General features: G+C 37.3%; 1 protein-coding gene across 1 annotated transcript in view; it reads left to right on the top strand.

Moving 5' to 3' along the window:
• Window positions 1–18,713, top strand: part of Fam83b (family with sequence similarity 83 member B) — a 72,069-nt gene that overhangs the window by 11,909 nt on the left and 41,447 nt on the right. The window contains exon 2 of the mRNA XM_050127582.1: window positions 6,967–7,463. Within this exon, the coding sequence (XP_049983539.1) occupies window positions 7,020–7,463 (444 nt within the window). The 5' untranslated portion in view covers window positions 6,967–7,019. The remainder of the gene's footprint in view (window positions 1–6,966; window positions 7,464–18,713) is intronic.

Here is an 18,713-nt window from a genome sequence, read left to right as displayed (position 1 = left end):
ACACCAGAGTGGCTCATTTTATAGGCAGAACTTATTGCGTAAGCAATTAATTTGTTCTTCTCTAATATGTACTGAAGTGAATAGAACAGGTTTTATAAAAACTCCAAAATTTATTAAATTCAGGGAGTGACAATCCACAAAATGATTGCTTGCATTCTTCTGATTGTAAATCTTGTGTGCATTTTTAAAATGTTAAAGGAAGCAATGCCTGCTAGGTAAAATGTTTTAGGTCTAGAAGCAGATGGCCTGAAATCTTATCTGAGGTCATGGGATTTAGAGGCCTCTGGTCTAGATTACAGGAGTGTTTGGGCCTGAATATTTAGGACACAGGGGAAGGCAACAGCTGAAGGAGCTCTAGCCCAGCCATGGAGGGTCACTGCACAGCACACCCAGACGGAGGAAGAATCCAGCTTGCACCGTGAAGCTGGGATTGTGGGAGACCTTTAACTGGTCACTAACAGACCTGAGTTCTCACCCGCCATGAGTCACCGAGGTACTTTGAATCAGTGTCACAGGCCAGTTCCCACAGAAAAAGAAAGGCCTTAGTAAGGGGGGAAAAAAAACCCTGGAAGGTAAGCACTAAATTTATATATAGATTAATTTTCTATTTACAAACGTTCACTGTATAAAATGATGAGTTTTATTATTTCATTTTACTTTCTGTGTGGGTGTGTCTGTGTGTGCATTTTTATGTGTTTGTATGTGTGCAGTGTAGATCTTTCTTCAGGGAAGATCCTCTACCACCACCACCACCACCGTCATTATCATCGTCATCACTGTTATTATTGTTGACACGGTCTCTTTCGTGAAACTCTCCACAGGAGCTCAGATGGCTTCCATGAGCCCCAGAGGCCTGCTTGTCTTTGTCCCCAGCACTAAGGCCACAGGCACAGGCTATGCTACTCAACAGTTTTTAGCATCATTTTTAATACTGAGCTGTGATTGAGTTATCTCTCCACCCCTGACATTTTGCTTTCTTATTACATGAAATTATTTCTCAGGTTACTGCCTAACATGTTTAAACAGTGTTTGATGGCAGGTAAAATGGTGAGGAGTTCAATCTCATTTAATCTTTATGAAGACTCTTTGAGGCCAAAACCATTAAATTTACCCATTTTCCTGGGGGCAACCTTGAGATTTCTAGCCCTTGCAACACTAATGGGAGGTTTTAGCAGAAGTCAGAGCTAAGCCACGTTACACATTGTGGCATCTCTATTTTCTTATTTGGTCCTTAAAATAATTCTGATTCTTTATTTCATATAATTGGTCACTTTCTGCACTAAACATTTTCATTTTTTAACTAGTCTACATAAAATAATGAACTATACAGCTTGTTTAGGCCTGTATTTGTGTAACTTTTGAATGTTGATTCACACCTCTGAATTTATTGTAGTTGACCTTGGTACTGTTTTATTGGTGCAAATGGGGACTTATATATGTTATGCAAATGTTCTATTACTGAATTAAACTCCACCCCAACCCACTACTGTTAATGTTTATTATTTTGCCATGTTAACACCATTTAAAAAAATTTTTTTCAGTCTTATTCTGACATCTAGTTCTAAAGTTATATCACTATGTTTTTATTTATCCAAAGTTATATCACTCTGCTTATATTTATTCATTCAAATATTTCTACATTTACTAAGGACAGAGGAAGAATAGAGCACTTCAGCATAGCACAACTTATGATGGCATCAGGACGGCCATGTCCCATTCATTGTAGTTGATGGAGTGCTCAAAGTCTGGTAGACAGAGATTCAGAAATGGTTTGGAAATGGGTAAAGGTCGGTTTACCTTACTTCCATTCTAAACTTTGTGTAGACAAATCCTGTGTGCTCTTTATGAAACTGTTTGCTTTTTGTTTGTTTGTCTGCTTGCTTTTTGTATTTTTTAGGTTTTCGAGACAGGGTTTCTCTGTGTAACCCTGGCTGTCCTAGAACTCCCTCTATAGCCCAGGCTGGCCTTGAACTCACAGTGGTTGGCCTGACTCTGCCTCCTGAGTGCTGGGATTAATGTTGTGCGCCACCACTGCCTGCCTGCTTCATTGTTATTCTTATGAATTAGTTGTGGGAATTCTTCAGTATAGATATGGACTTCCAAATATTGTTCATGTTTTAAAGTTATCAATATTTACTAAAGACTTTCGCCCCTAATATCTGAAATTGCTACATTGGGTCAGGCATGGCAAATGTGCTGAATAACAGCCAATACTAATAAACCAGAAATTATATTGATGTAAAAGCGATATTGCTACCCCATCTTCCAGTTAAAATAGTTAAGGAAATTAAAAGATAATTAGGTATTGAACCACTGGGATTTGCTTTGGGATGAATGAATTGATACTGAGATGCTCTTGCTTAATATTTCTGGGTCCAGAAGATAACAAATTCTACTCTTTGGGATGTTTGCTCCTAGCACTTGTGGCAGAGTAGGGTCTGCCTCTAGTGGTCCTGAGTGCTGATTAACCTGTGTTTTTGAGCTAATTCATCATAAGTGCAACAATAAAGCCACTTTCAAATATAATGACATTGGATGCCAGAAGTACAAATTAACTTATACTTGACAGCTTATTAAAATAAGTTCATAATTTAATTGCGGCATCTTGATGTTTTGTCATTCTAAAGTTCTAGTAATCAAATTAGAAATGAAACACAACCCTTACAAATAAAATTTTAAAGGCGGAAGGGCCTAAAATTTTCTTTTTATATTCTCCTTCATATAAAACTTATTGAATAGAAGACCATTGCTGGTTTTTGCCTGACGGAAAGATTGTCCAGTATGAGTTGTCATTCAAACAAAATTTGTGCATGGAATTACACAATACCAGGAATCATTTTTTATCTATTAATATAAACTTTCCCTAAGTGTAACATGAAAATATTATTTAATATTGAATTTAGAATATGTTCAATCTTATAAAATTTTTAAAAAATACTCAAAACAATCATTGATATTAAGTTGTCAGGGGCATAAATACTGATACGATTTATATGTATTAATAGCTTTATATATTTATTCTAAATAAACTTTAATATAAATGATTCTAAATAAAGCTAAATTTTCTTGCGATTGGTTTATGGTTAGAATTTGTCCAATAATACAAATGTGTGATTTCATCCAACATTTTAGTCTATACAAAAATATTAATAGTTTAGAATGAAGTTACAGAAATTGATTTAAAGTTTGTCATTAGTTTTAAATCTACCTCTGTACAAGAGACAGGTTAGTGTGTTATAGATTTAAAGACACATGTGTTCACGGCCTTCCCATTTTCGTGACACATCTAAGTTGGACCCACCTTTATGAGAGCTGTGTAATAAAGAGCAGGTGAAACCCACTGGATCTTTCCTTCTGTTCGTTCTCATGTTGTCCTCCTCGTTAACTGTGCAGTGCTTGCCTAGGTTCTCCCTTCTGAGTTCACCCGTTTTGTACTCTTCATAAACTTGCATTTCATAAACTGTTTTACTTTTTGGTTGATAGATCTTCAAATGTATTACAGCATCTCAAAGCTATAAGATGGGCATGCACCAATAGCTGCCATTTTTTCCCGTTTTGTTCACGTGTCTGTACAGGAATTCTTACTCCCATGTGTTCATTTAGATATTTGTGCTTTTCCTTACTCCAGTTTTCTTTATCAGTACTCCCTTCCTACTTGAAAACCACCTCCAGACTGTAGACATTTCTTCACTTAAGTCTTCATCAAAATGCTCCATGCACCACGGAAATAGATGGGGGAAAAAAGCCTTTGAAACTTTAAAAATTTGATTTCAACATTCAGAAATCATAAAATACAAGCAAAAAGATCAGGAAGATAAAAAAAAAAAACAAAGCAATGTGAAATAAAACATCTACAAAAAACACTACTGAGTTCATTTTATATTGGCCTTCAACTGGGCATGGAGATTACCCTTATGTGTGGTTTATAAACTCAGTGAAATTCCATTGGAGACAACTAAATTTTCCCTTCCCAAACAGCTGTCAGTTGGAGATAGCATCTTCTTTGGATATGGATGATCATGGCCATTTTCCTCTCTAGAGCTGGGATCCTGTCTGTCTTGAACATGTGTAGCCCTTGTGTTTGCTCCCACAGTCTCTGAGTTCTTGGCTCATAAATCTTTCTGCCTCCTCTTCTGAAAAGCTACCTGAGCCCAGAGAGAAGGGATTAGATGGGGTCATCCATTTTTGTACTGGGGGTTCCAGGATCTCTCATTCTTTGCAGGTAATCCAGCTGTGGGTCTCTGCATTACTACCCATCTACTGCAGGAGGATGTCTCTATGATAGGGGCTGAGTGGGATTTCCCAGAGTGACTTGTGAAATCTATTCTCTGGCTTATTTTATAGCCTTTGTATTAGCAGAATTTATATTTTGAATTTCTATTTGCTTGCCATAAATGACACTTCAAAGTTGATATCAAGAGTACTTATGCTTTTTGGATGCATAGACTTTAAGGGTATGTTTTTCTAGAATGAATCACTTCATTAGCAGTGAATCTTAATACTCAGTCTAGCTTTTATGCCACATTGAGACTTATTTTTACCAACTCATTATTTCTATGTTAAAAGAATACATGCTTCCTAGCTGTTTTAATCATTATTAATAAAGTACTTTTCAGTTTTGTGTTAGAGCCACACCTAATTAATTTTGTACTCTAATGAACCTTTCGAAACGTTCAGCAAAACTCTTCCAAATGAAATCCCGAGTCTGTAACCAAACACAGATGCTCTTTTGCTTCAGTTTGCATTTGTAGAAGTGATATTACTTTCTTATTCTCAGTTAAAATTGGTTTGTAGATATTCCCCTTCAAGATTATTCCTTGTAAACAGCTTTGGTGATAAACTAGTATCATATACTCCAGTACCCATCTGGAGTATAACTGTTCCCAAAGAAGGATATCAAACATAGTATTATCTCTAGTCTTGTCTGTAAGATCCAAACTCAGGTGACGTGACTTTTGCACTTTCCCACAATGGTCTCCTACTTGTTAACTATTAGGGTAATCCCTAGCATTTCATGTTAACCGTCAGATTACATATTAACCGTTAGATTAACCCCTAGCATTTCATATTAACTGATAGATTAACCCTTAGCATTTCACTTTCCAGACTAATTCATAGTGTGGTTTTGTTTCTTTATGCCTATCCTTCAATGTAAATGATAAATTACAGTTTCCTTTGTGGTCATTATCCTTTTGACCTCTGTAGCTTGTCAGTATACCTATAGTCCAGCAATTAATTTTGAACAATTGCAATACTTTCATATGCATAAAAAACAAGAAATGAATCATGTTTTTAAAGAACTTTATGTAATTTACCTCTGAAATGGGTAGCCGGCATCTATAATCTATCTATCCATCTATCTACCTACCTACCTATCCATTATCTATCTATCTATCTATCTATCTATCTATCTATCTATCTATCTATCCATCCATCTATCTATCATCTATCATCTATTTGTCTGTCTGTCAATCCATCCATCCGTCCATTCATCCATCCATCTATCCACCGTTTATTCATTTATCCATCTATCCATCTATTCACCTATTCACCAATTGATTAATTGATCTGCTCGATCTATCATCTATCTATCTATCTATCTATCTATCTATCTATCTATCTATCTATCTATCTATCTATCTATCATCTCCTCACAGTGAAAGTCTGCAGAGGATGGATCTTTTGAGCCTTGCTCATCAGCCTGTATACTCACAGCTCCTCTGTGTACTTGGCAGAGTGAAGAGTGAATCTTGAGTGAGTATCATGAGGAAGGGTAATGGCTTCCAGACTCGCCCCTCACAGGCTGAGTTTGAATTGGAGTGGGAGGGTGACTGAAAAGGTCAGTAAAGCATAGAATGTTAAAGTAGTTCAGAACCACAGCTAAAGCCGCTCTGGTCAGATTAGCTTTGTAGTTCTTGTAACCCAGGATGCAGCTGCTCTGTGAGCCCCACAATGGGTATCAGGACTTCAAACAGCCGAGAAGCCCCTAATCTGACTGAGATGAAGCCCAATGTCTCTTTCTGTGAAGCAGGACACCAGGAGTCTGATGTGGAGCCTCTTACCACTGGTTTGGCGGAACCACGGCAGTCTCCTGATCTCCACACCTGGCTCAGTTGCTCTTATCTTCTCAGCTCAGTCTGTCATTCCTAAAGAAACCTGTTTTCCCGCATACCAAGATTTCCTCCCTGACTCTCGAATACCCTCTCCATTTCTGCTTTGTTCTTCTGACTGTGCTTTTGGCCTTGACCGAAATGAAAGTATCTTCTGTTGCAGGAATTTTCTTGTAGCCTTAGCCTTAGCTGCAGCATGCCTCCTGCTCAGGGCTGCCCATAGCTTGTTTATTTTGTACCGATCTCTGTTTGCTTTTATTCTTAAACCAGCGACTACAACATGATTAATTAATGAGCACAAATATGAACCCATTTGGCCCTCTGTAATGCATGGCCTATAGTTTTCTATGTATAACAGTTTTATATGTATATCTTCCTATGTACTTCAACTAAATAGTAAATTCCTGGAAGACAGATATTTTGTGCTTTTCTTGAATATTCAGCATATCAACGTATTTGTATCATTGACTAGCCGGGCATTCATGCTATTCCAATACTATTTTAATGTCAAGAAGTATCCCACCTCATCAAGCACACCCTGCTCTCACGTGTAAGTTGAGTGGATGTTCTGTATCATCAGAGAAGACAGGTCCATGATGTCATATGAGACACTTAATTTGGAATGTCTTGAGTTTGCAAGGGAGACCCATGTAACTGATTGTGATCTGTGATAGCTAGTGAATTGTGGCTCTATTAATGTCATTTTGGATATGAAGTGTGTCAGTTCAGTACTTAATGTAAATGTAAGAACTCAAACAGTCCTTAATGCAATGCTGTCAAAGTGATGCATGACATATATCATAAATATCTGCACATAGAATTCTAACTGACCTTGGCTTTCTTATCACACACGTAGGAACCTCTGCACAGATGAACATTTGAAAGTATCATCGTCAAACATCTGCAACCATGGAGACCTCGTCAATGCTTTCCTCACTGAATGATGAGTGGAGATCCGATAGCTACATCGAGCCCCACTACAAGGAGTGGTACCGTGTGGCCGTTGATGCTCTGATTGAACATGGGATAGACGCCTACCAAGAATTCCTCGTCAAGGAGCGAGCTTCAGATTTTCTAGCTGAGGAAGAAGTGAATTATATTTTGAAAAATGTCCAGAAGTTTTCACAAAACACAGAAAGTGGTTCTGATAGCTCCTGTGATGGTGCCTCCTCGTCAGGGACTTACTGGCCCACAGAGTCTGATGTGGAGGCTCCAAATCTTGATTTAGGCTGGCCATGTGTGATGCCCGGATTCTTAGGGAGTACGCATATAGACCTCCTCTTCCATCCACCGAGAGCACATCTACTTACAATAAAGGAAACTATTCGGAAGATGATAAAAGAAGCAAGAAAGGTAGTAGTATATCTTTTTTGAAATGAAAAATATGAAATGTGGATAAGTGCAGTGTTCTATGCACTTGTTCTATGATGGGCACATATGTTAACATAAAAATCTATGGGTGTGGCTCATTTTTGCTAATTTCAGAAAATATACCTATAGATATATAAAGGAAACACACACTCATATCTTTCAAGATTTCTTTGTGTGTGTGTGTGTGTGTGTGTGTGTGTGTATGAACACTTGTACCCATGTATGTGGGTACCCATAAAGGCCAAAGAAGGTGTCATATCCCCTTGCTAGAGTTACAGGCTGTTGTGAGCTTCTCAGTATGAGTACTAGGAACTGAACTTGCGTCCTCTGAAACAGCAGCAAATGTTTTTAACTTTTCAGTCATCTCCCTACCCCCGTACATTCCCCAGTCTTATGTGTATCAGAGACGGTAGCAAGAGGTCCTTTAGTAGAAAGATATTTCTATTAAAGAAATAAAAGAAAGTAATTTCTCTCACAATGCACCTAAGAGGCCTTTTGCCATTGGAGATGAAGGTACATGGGCTGGAATAAGATGATTTTTGACATATTCATATGTTTTAAGCACTTAGAAACTTTTCTTACTTTTTGAAAAATATGTATATTAGTGAATCTTTGTTTGCTATAGTACTAAAAAATTGTTTTGCTCTCAGAATGGTTCATTCTATTAATATATAAACTAGAGTTCTACTTAACTATTTTCTGAATTATACATTACTGTATAATATAAAATCAACATTATGACAATTTTTTCAAGCAAAGTTCTGAAGCACTTATCAGTCTAGGGTCTTGTACTCTTTATCAGTTACTTATATTGCCTTATTAATCATATAAAATTTATTTTAGAATTCAGATAAAGCTACAGAAATATCTTTTTAATCAATGAAAATTATTAAGAGTTTCTTGTGTTTGTTTAAATTTGATGATCACCATGAAAGATATTTTTGAGACTATGGCAGCAATTCTTGTTGTAGGAGGCTGCTTGTTTGTTTCCTTGCTGCCTGGCAGCTCAGACCCAAAATAACCACACAGAAACTGTATTAATTAAACCACTGCTTGGCCTATTAGCTCTAGAGTCTTATTGGCTAACTCTTACATACTAATTTAACCCATCTCCATTAATCTGTATATCGCCACGAGGCTGTGCCTTATCAGGTAAAGTTCCAGCATCTGTCTCTAGTGGGGCTAACATGGCTTTTCCTGACTCCGCCTTCTTTCTCCTAGCATTCAGTTTAGTTTTTCCCTGCCTACCCTATTCTGCCCTGTGCAGGCTTAAGGCAGTTTCTTTATTAACCAATGGTATTCACAGCATACAGAGGGGAACCCCATATCAAATTCCCATGTTTAGAAGATGTAGGCCAGGCTCGGCATGGTGGCACATGTCTGTATTTTTGATACAAAAGAGAGAGTCAGCAGGACCTTAAGACCATCTTTGAGGCCATCCTTATCTGTCTGGTGAATTCTGGATCAGACAGAGTTAGTGAAACACTGACTCAAGGTTTTTTTTTTTTTTTAGGGAAAAATGGACAAAAACTAATTTTTTTATAAATTTATAAATTATCTATTAGGTCCATGCTGTATAATAGAAAAATTTAGGAAAGAAAGGGAATTGAGGAAACAAACAAACATCCTCATTTATTTTCTATGTTGACATGACATAAAACGGCTTGAAAAATACAGTTCATGAAGTATAAAAAGTAAGGACCTCAGAGTTCTCAGTGACATTACAGTTTACAAAACATGTACCTAATACCTAAAAGTTGTACAAGGGAGACACAGTGTTCTTAAGCTAGTGTTGGATGTAAGCTTTGTGAAAGGAAGGCCAAACCCTTTGCATTCAAATAACCTCACTTTTTAGGGGTGTTGATTTCATTAGCCATATTATGTTGACAAAAATGCTTATCTGTTTTCATTACTAAACATTAACTATTAAATGAGGACATAGTGGACATAGTAGTGGACCAAGCTTTTAGTGACTGAATTAAATTGTCAGATAAATCTTTTGAACTAATCTATTTAAAAAAAATTATCCTTTCTTTTGTGCTGGGAACAAATGATACAGTTTTTTAAATACAGATATTTTATAAATCAAGTGAGAGTTCCAAAAGCATAATAAGATGTGGCACTTATCAGATTTTGCTAATTTTTATCAGGAAATGTCATATACTATGAGTCTCAGTATTAAAGGTAATCTGGGGACTGTGTCAGAGTAGTTGCATACACACTGATCAGTCTCCCACAGGTTGTGAAACCATAAACATAATGCAGCTCTCCATAGAAAGTGAGCACTACTCATGGCCTTTTCATATATTTTTCTTCCTAATGTAGCACTGTTTAATAAGCCTCTAAAATAATATCTTTATCTGAAACTCCCACTTGAATACGGACTTTGAGAGGAACTGAAAGTCTGTATTATAAAACAAGGTTGTATTCTGCTTCCTGTCCATACAATTAAGATGATATAAAATTTAAAAAAAAACATTTTATATACATGCTCATTTAAAAAGAATTATTTGATCTTACAAATTGCATGGATTGTAGTTGAGTATAAATCATGGAAGATATGATTTGTTGCTTCAGGAGATCAAATATTCTCACCTCTGTTTAGATGCAGTAATTATTAAGGTCGAGGGGCTCCATGCATAAAGGGGATTGCATCAGGGGTGCTGTATCTCAAGGACTTTAGACAGTCCTTCAGAAGGCTCTCTATTTATTTACAGATATTGAAAAGATCCAATACTTTGGAAACTTTGTAATATCTCTCTCTCTCTCTCTCTCTCTCTCTCTCTCTCTCTCTCTCAGCCAATAACTGGCTAAGGTCTTGTTAAAAAATTTCAATATAAAAGCAAATCGTTAGCCAGATATAGCAACAGACACAGGTAACACCCAAATTCCAGATACTAAGGCAGGAGTATTGTGAACTAGAGATCAGCATGGCCTCTATAGTGTGATGCTGTCTCAAAAGGCCAAGTTAATTAACTGTATAGTGAGAAAAAGCTACCATAAAAGCTGGCATATGGATTTTTAAATATGAATTATGATCTTCATGCCTGTAATCCCTACAACAGGAAATCATGCCCCGTTCTTATCCTTTAGAAACCTGCTAATCAGTGATAAACTTTGTTTTGGATTTTTTCAGAGGATAAATTTTCTTTATTAGTAGCCAGTATATTGTCATAATATGGCGTTGGAATGGCCTTTTATCATAATGTTTTTGAATAAGATAGATTTAAGTGGTAGAAACAAATTTCTTGCTTCAGAATTGTTTGGGGGGGATTTTGTTTGTTTGTTTTTACTCTTTGAGGGCCTGCCACGCAGCTCTCAAATAAATACATGAAAACTTATCATTACTTATGAATGCCTGCCCTTAGCTTGGCTTGTTTGTACTCTCTTTTCTAACTTAAATTATTCTGTTTCTCTTCTTCTACATTTTACCTCTGGGCTTTTTGCCTTTCTTTATTCTATATGTCTTTCTTTCCTTCTTACTCCTTGGCTGGCTGGGTGGCTGGGCCCTAGTATATCCTCTTCCTCTCCTTCTCTTCCTCTGGCTCCTCCCTCTTCTTTCAAGCCTAGATTTCTTCTATTTATTCTCTCTAACTGGCAACCCCACTTGTCCTTCTCTCTTGCATCTCTATTGGCCATTCAACTCTTTATTAGACCAATCATGTATTTTTGACAGGCAAAATGGCACAGCTTCAGAGTTAAACAAATACAACATAAAAAAAAAACTGCAACACATCTTTGAATCATTAAACAAATATTCCACAGTGTAAACAAATATAACACATCTTAAACTGCTATTCCATAACAAATAAGCTACTTATTATACAAAAAATCTTACATTCAGGGAAAGCATGTAAATTCAGTGTCTGGCAGCTAAGGTCTTTATTGGAGACCAAGCTCACCTTCCCATTCTTGGACAAAGGGGTGATACTTCCACTGTATCTTGTCTGTCTTTAATCAGAACAAATGGTATGCCTGTATGTGACTGTGTGTGAGAGACTGTGTATGTGTGTGTAATGTATATTTACATACACTTTTATGTTTATTTTTTCACTTCTTTTATTCTTAGGGTTGAACACAGTGCCTCACATGCACTGAGCATGCACCATCTGCCATTGAGCTATTGATCCTCACTTCTGAGTGCTTTTGAATATTATTATTAAACTTTTCTTTCTAGCTTGTTATACAGTCTATGAATCACTTTGTTTTTCTAACTAGGATATTTTATAGCATTTAATAATCTAGATTTTTAAAATGTATGCATATCATTTCTTATCAGTTATTGCTTAGAAGTTGTTTTATGATCCCTCTACTTTATTATTTTGTATTTGTTTATTTTGTTCTCTTCTGAATTTTTACTTTGAAAAAGATAATTGCACCTACTCTCATACATATTCTGTAAAGTAATGTATTTCAACTTCCTTAAATCCTTTGTATGCTTTTCTGTGTGGCTGGCATAGTTACATGTGTATTGTCTTCATATATTCTGATAGTGTCTAGCACGACTTTTCCCAGGCAATTATTAAGATCTAAAGAAGTGTTCCCAAGATTATATATGCATGTATGGTAATTACTGCGAACTCTTGTGAAACGTTCCTACTGATGACTTTAAGCAGTTATCTTTCATGGAGTGTATTTCCTCTTACTCTGTGGTATGCATCCAAGGAGCTGTTACTTCTGATGTTCTTGGATCTGGGTGTGTTTAGAAAGCTGTTTGCATCTCTGCTTCCTCCTGAGTCCTCATGCTAGGACCGCTTATTTCTTGAGATAGAAATCTGACTCCTAGGAATCTGGAATCAGGAAGACTCATGAGCAGAAATGTAATTTGAATGAGGGTGGAGTCATTCCTGCAGCACCACATCACTGAGGCTCAGGTCTCGGCTCCACCCTGAGTCACAGTTCCTGGGAGTGTTTGTTTGGCCTTGTTAGTTGTTAGTAATACATAAAAATATCACTCATCCTTGGGCCCCATAGATGCAAAGGCGAAGGAGAGCAGACGATGACTGCTTTTCTTGAGAATCAGCTCTTGGAATGAAATGAGTGCTAAATGAGGTATTTGATCACCAGGACTCTGCTCTAACTGTGACATCAGTCAACTATTCCACCTTTGCAAGATCAGCATTGTCACTTATTTCATAAAAGATATAAAACAAAATCTTTTTGTCGCCCTTTCTAAGCCTCTGACAGTTCTTACAGACTCAAGACTTTTCTAATGTATAAACCTCCTGGCTGAGTTAGTATACGATGTGAGCGAGCGGCATTGTGTCACAGAGTTCTCCCCTTTGCGTCACTTTGCAAGCATGTCCTGTCTAGCTAAGCAGCTCTTAAGTATTTATCAACACCTTCGTTACACTAGGATCATCCCCCAGTGATCTCAGTCTCTGCTGAGAGCTTCCTTTCTGCCTGATCTCTGTTCCGACTCTCATTGTGAATTCTTTCATTGAATTTGACTCAAAATTAGTTCCTTCCTGGAAGTCATATTCTGCGTCGTCAGATTTAATGCCATCATTATTCAGTGGCTTTGAATTGAGTCTCTTCCTTGAATGAGGTGCATTCTGTAGCGGTGCGTATTCATGTTTGAGGATATAAGTGAAAGAAAAAGAGAAATGGAAAGAAGAGAGATGTGGTTTATGGAGACAGGGATTCTCTGTGTAGCACTGGCTGCCTTGGAAGTTGCTCTTTAGAAGGCTGGTCTTGAACTCAAAGATCCATTTTCATCTGCTTCTAGAATACTGGAATCAAAGGTATGTCCTACCACTATTGGTTGAGACAAAATTTTTAGGAACAGATTTTAGCAACTTTACAAAGTTAGATGTTTTCATGATAACAACGACGACGACGATGACGATGATGATAATAATGATGATGATAAATAATGACAAAAAGTAAGGAGCAGGTGGCATTCCACCAGGGAATGAAAGAATACTGACAAAGAGGAGATAACATGCCCTGATTATAGGTAGTCCTTTTTAAAACACTATAGATTTGATAAGCTAAAGACCTTTGTCTTCACTGAGGCTTCATATCAAAGGTTAGTTTTCAGTCTGGGTGTGGTAGAACATATGTGTAATGGGCCTGTCTACATTGTGAATTCCAGACCAGCAGACACTGCACAACTAGACGCTAACAACCAAAAGCAACAATAATAGCAACAAAACAAAATGAACAACAATAGAAATAACTTGCTTGGCCTTCTTGATACTACAAGGGCATGGCTTCACTTCTCAATGAGACAGAGTGATGCAAGTGTGCAAAGGAGCCTTGCTGGGATGATAATGTGAAAGATGACATTTTACATTGCAGGACTCTGCTATTCAGTTTTATCATTCAGCATATACTTTTATATCAATTATTGGGATCTTCTAAGTAGTCACTCCTAGTGACCTAGAAACACTTGAGCTTTTACCATCAGGCCTGGAAATGACATTTTCTGAAAATTTAGAGTAGAAAAAATTATGATGCAGCTATGTGTGATAGTGCACATCTTTAATCCTAGCACCCAGGAGACTGGGGCAAAAATCCTGACAGGAATTCAAAGACAACTTGGTGTACATAGTGAAGATCAGGCCATCCAGCACGATGTAGCAATACCTTTCTTTCAAACATAAGTTAAAAATAAAATTGAAAAAGTAGATAAGAAAGAAAAATATAATACATAATTTATGTGATAAAATGCCATGAAAATAGACATTGGCAAGTTTATTAGTTCTATAATGGTATGTATTGAAGATTCGTTTTTCTTTTCATTATTTTCAGAATACTTATATCCCTTATGGAAAACACTGTAAATGAAGTAAGAAAATAAAATTCAGCCAATTTACAGTTGAAAAAATTTCTTACTTGTTAGCTAAATAAGCAAATGTAAAAAAACATCAGTGTCCCTAAGTGTAGGCAGAGACTGCTTGTTCTTTTCCCAGGCATCCAGACCAAAAATAATCACTCAGAAACTATATTAATTAAAATGCTGTTCAGCCTATTATCTAGGACTTCTTATTAAGTAACTCTTACATCTTAAATTAACCTATTTCTATTACTTTATATTTACCACAAGGCTTGTGGTTTATCGGTAATTTCCACCAGGTGGGCATCTTTCTCCTTTGGCAGATACATGGCATCTCCCTGACTCCATATTCTTTCCTCCACTATCTCTGCTTGGAATTCTGGCCTTGCTTTATTCTTCACTGTCATAGGCCCAAGCAGCTTATTTATTCATTAACCAGTCAAAGCAACATATATACAGAAGGACTTTCCACACCATTTCTCCTTTTCTGTCTAAATAAAAAGAAAACTTTTAACTTTAACATAGTAAAATTACATATACAAAACAGGTTTCAAGCAAGAATTATAGTTATTTATATCTATTTTATCTTTTATCATAACTAAGGAAAACTATAATTATAACTATTCTTTAACTCCATCAAGGACTCCAGAAGGATATAATATTACTTACATAAACAGAAAGTGCATTGTAAGCAACTTCCAAAACTCTAGAATTGACAGAGACATCTAGCTGTCTGAACAGTCACCAAAAGTTCTTCTGTAATGTTGGGGCATTCATCTTCAGTCTACAGACCCATAGTATATGGCAGATTTTTCCAAGAAGCATGAAATTTGAAAGGCTGTTTTGCCTATCTTGTCTGTTTGTCAGTTACTTTCTTCTGTGTCCTGCATAATGTCTGGAAGTTTCTTCAGTGAAACAGGAACCCTGAAGGACCATCCTGTCTTTTGGGATGCTCAGCAGTCACTTTTCTATGGGTCCTGCAAGTCCAGTTCATACAGCACAGCATACCATTAAACAGTCCAGCAGGAGCAGTTTTTTGGCCAAATGGCTAATAAACTCCATAAGTTATGACCATCATCTTCTTGAAATAGATTGGTGCTGCAAGAGCAGATTTTTCTCATTTTTATGAAAAGTCCTAAGTTCTTAAAATATTTTAAATGCTATATTCTATTAGTCTTTGAAAGGTTTGAAAAATAACTATGCATCTGAAATATATCTATTTCTACACATCTAGTAAATCTACCTAGCATGACCACAAGCTTGATTATCATAGATAACTATCTATTAATTTGTATTTTTAATTATATGTTACATTTTTAAATGAACTACTCAAACATAATACCTTAAAAAGAGCAAAAATACATATACCAAAATTGACCTTAAATTTGTATCAATTGACCAATATCCCATACCAATGGAAAGTATTAATCTTTATAGCATATTTCCTGTCAATATAAACAAACATTTTAAATAATATTAGGGAATTTTGGTATAGTTCTCTCCAAACTGCTTCCTGCTTTTTGTTGGGCAAAGTATTTTTAGGTGTTCATGGAGACATTTTGGGGGGTTCTTGATTCATCAAATCACATTAGTCTGGAAAAAATCCATAGGTTCTCATTCTCTGTGGAAACAAAAGCAGAACCTCTTTTCTAAAGCAACATATCCCTTGACCCAAATTTTGAAGTCAAGATACCTTTAAACTATATATGTTGGTTAGCTTAGCAGCCCATACAATGAAATGTCTCCCTTTACTGAGCTCATTCACAGTCAAAAATTTCAAAGAAAGAATAATATACATAATCCAGACTCTATGTGTATTTTTTAATCTTTACGTGGCTTGCTTTTCTTTAATCCTTTAATCTAAGACTGTCTGTACTATGTCTCTTTAAAGACTTTAGCATTTTTAAACCATTTACTTTGTTATAAGTATTTTTCTCTATCCCAAGAGACATTTATCCAACACCATGACACATTTAGAGGTCTTTTTTATTTGAATTTGTCTTTATTATATGCCTATCTGTAATTATTTTTTGACCAGGAGCACTTTTTTTCTTTTTTAAATGCTAAGCAGGAATGACTAGAACCAACTCCACAGCCCTGCCTGTTGACTTTGCCCAGTCTAACATGGCAGAGGCATGTTCACTGCCTCTGAGAGCCTTGCACACCACCCCAGCTCCAGGGTAGCATCTGGTCTATGTCACCATTAAGAAATTTGTAACTACTGAGAACTCAAGAACAATGGCAATGGGTTTTTGATCCTACTGCATGTACTGGCTTTGTGGGAGCCTAGGCAGTTTGGATGCTCACCTTACTAGACCTGGATGGAGGTGGGTGGTCCTTGGACTTCCCACANGGGGGGTGGATTGGAGGAGGGGGAGGGAAATGGGAGGCGGCAGTGGGGAAGAGACAGAAATCTTTAATAAATAAATAAATAAATAAATCAGAAAATCTGAATAAACACTCAAATAAAAAAAAAGAAATTTGTAACATGCTGCTCACAGATGCCGTTTAAGTGCTCCATCTCCTGAAAGAGCCAGAGCTGTTCATGCAACTAGCACAAACCAGAAACTCCTCCCCTAAAGAAGCTGCACAGCTTTTGCTGCCAATAATGAATCAGAAAGACTTCTCTTAAAGGGGCCATGGAGCCCCTGCTCACTACCAGCAAACAGAGCCCATTAGAAAAAAAAATGTGGCTACGAAGAAGCTGTGCTAAACTCTGTTTTCTTTCTAGAATTCCTTTCCAAGCTCTCTCAGACTTTATGTGGATGTATTTAGTCCCACACTGGCACCATGTGTCGGCAATTACAATAAAGTAGTCCCATAGTAGCTCATGGAGTATAATAAAGGATTTTTTATTTAGGGGTAGACCCACAGATCAGCAGTCCTCTGCACAAGTGGGGAACAGGAACTGGATCCAGCAGCCAAGGGAGAGAGCCTGAGCATGTTTCTATATTGGTTTATATAGTACCCAAGGCCATGTCCAAAGTGGGCCAGCATCTCAAAGGCCATTGGCTGAAGGAGTTCCTACAGCACCCAAGTATGTGCTTGTGTGTCTGTCTGTATTTTAATGCCATTCCCAGATTGTTAAAAAGAATGTTCATTTGTCAAATACTGGATACATATACATATTGTGAATAGTACAAAAGAACCGCCTCTGCTTTTTTTTTTTTTTCGCTTCTGATTTTGCCATAATCAAATGGTAGAACTTCTGCATAGTGATGCAATAATTTAACAGTATGGAACACCCTGGGTACAAGTGATAAGGGGTTCCCTGTTGTGTGGAAATTTTAAAATTGCTGGTAATATGGCTGCTTAGAAAGGCCTCTGGCTTTTTATTACAGTGTAGCGCTGGCAATTGAGAGCAGCATTAGTGATAAGGGGGCTACTTCATCACTCTTCCTCCACCCATCCCTTACTCATTAGTATCCCTCTCAATAGCAGTGCTGAGATGAGAGTCGCCCAGCAGGATTCCTTTAGGAATGAGGAAAGTCTCCTAACTGTGCATAAATGTTTGCTACTAAATCATTCCTTGCCTTCTGAATCCTAAGAAGCAGAACATGCAGTTCCCTTATCTTCTTTCACAAAGCAAGACTTCCCTTTCGGTCTGACCGATTTCCTACTAGTAATCGTTTCTATGTTTGCCTCTTGGATCGGAATGCAATGAATATCTTAAACAAGCAAATAAATGTGAAAGGCAAAAGCATTGCCATTTGGCTAAATATCAATCCAATATTCACCACTGAAAAATCCATAATGGGAAACATCAGCCTCACAGGAGTCATATTTCAGCTGGCAGGCACTCGGGAGCAATTGATAGTAGAAGCAAACAGGATGCTTCTGTTTTTGCAGACAGGCAGAGAGAGGTAGAGGAAGTCCAAAAGTCCAAAGACACCCAGCTGGTGAGTAACCATAAGCACTCACAGTCACCAGGCTCTGCACTGTAATGCATCATCGTGCTCCGCCTCCAGAGCTTGGGAGCAGTGCTTGTTTATGCCTTTAGAAACCTGAAAAGGCAGCCTTGATCTCTGAATCCTGCAAGTAGACTCAGACCTCTGAATCTTCTTACTTCAAAAGTTTCTATTCTTCTTCTTCTTATAATCATAACCATTATTATTAGGTTTGTCTGATTCTCTGTGTGTGAGTATTTTGTTTGTGTCTACATATGTGTGCCATCTGTCTGCCTATGAGCAACAATGTGGGTGCTAGGAACGGAACCCAGATCCTTTGCCAGCATTGATCCCTCTCCCCAGTCCTATCCTCTGGCCTTCTAATGGCTATGTCATGGACCATTTCTGGATAGTGCCTGCGACACCATCTCATCATGGGCTCTAACAACAGACTAACTTACAGGGCTGTTCCACTAGTTGTTCATGTGGGAGCTCTCGCCTGTGTGTGTTTGCATGTGTTTTCTACCCATTTTATTGCCTCTTAGCTGTTGGTGATTTGACCTC

The sequence above is a fragment of the Alexandromys fortis genome, unplaced genomic scaffold (genome assembly GCF_014885135.2).
Source record: "Alexandromys fortis isolate MF-2015 unplaced genomic scaffold, M_Fortis_MF-2015_v1.1 scaffold_22, whole genome shotgun sequence".
NCBI lineage: Eukaryota > Metazoa > Chordata > Mammalia > Rodentia > Cricetidae > Alexandromys > Alexandromys fortis.
The sequence above is the reverse complement of the archived record's forward strand: the minus strand, read 5'-3'. Positions and strand labels throughout refer to the sequence as shown.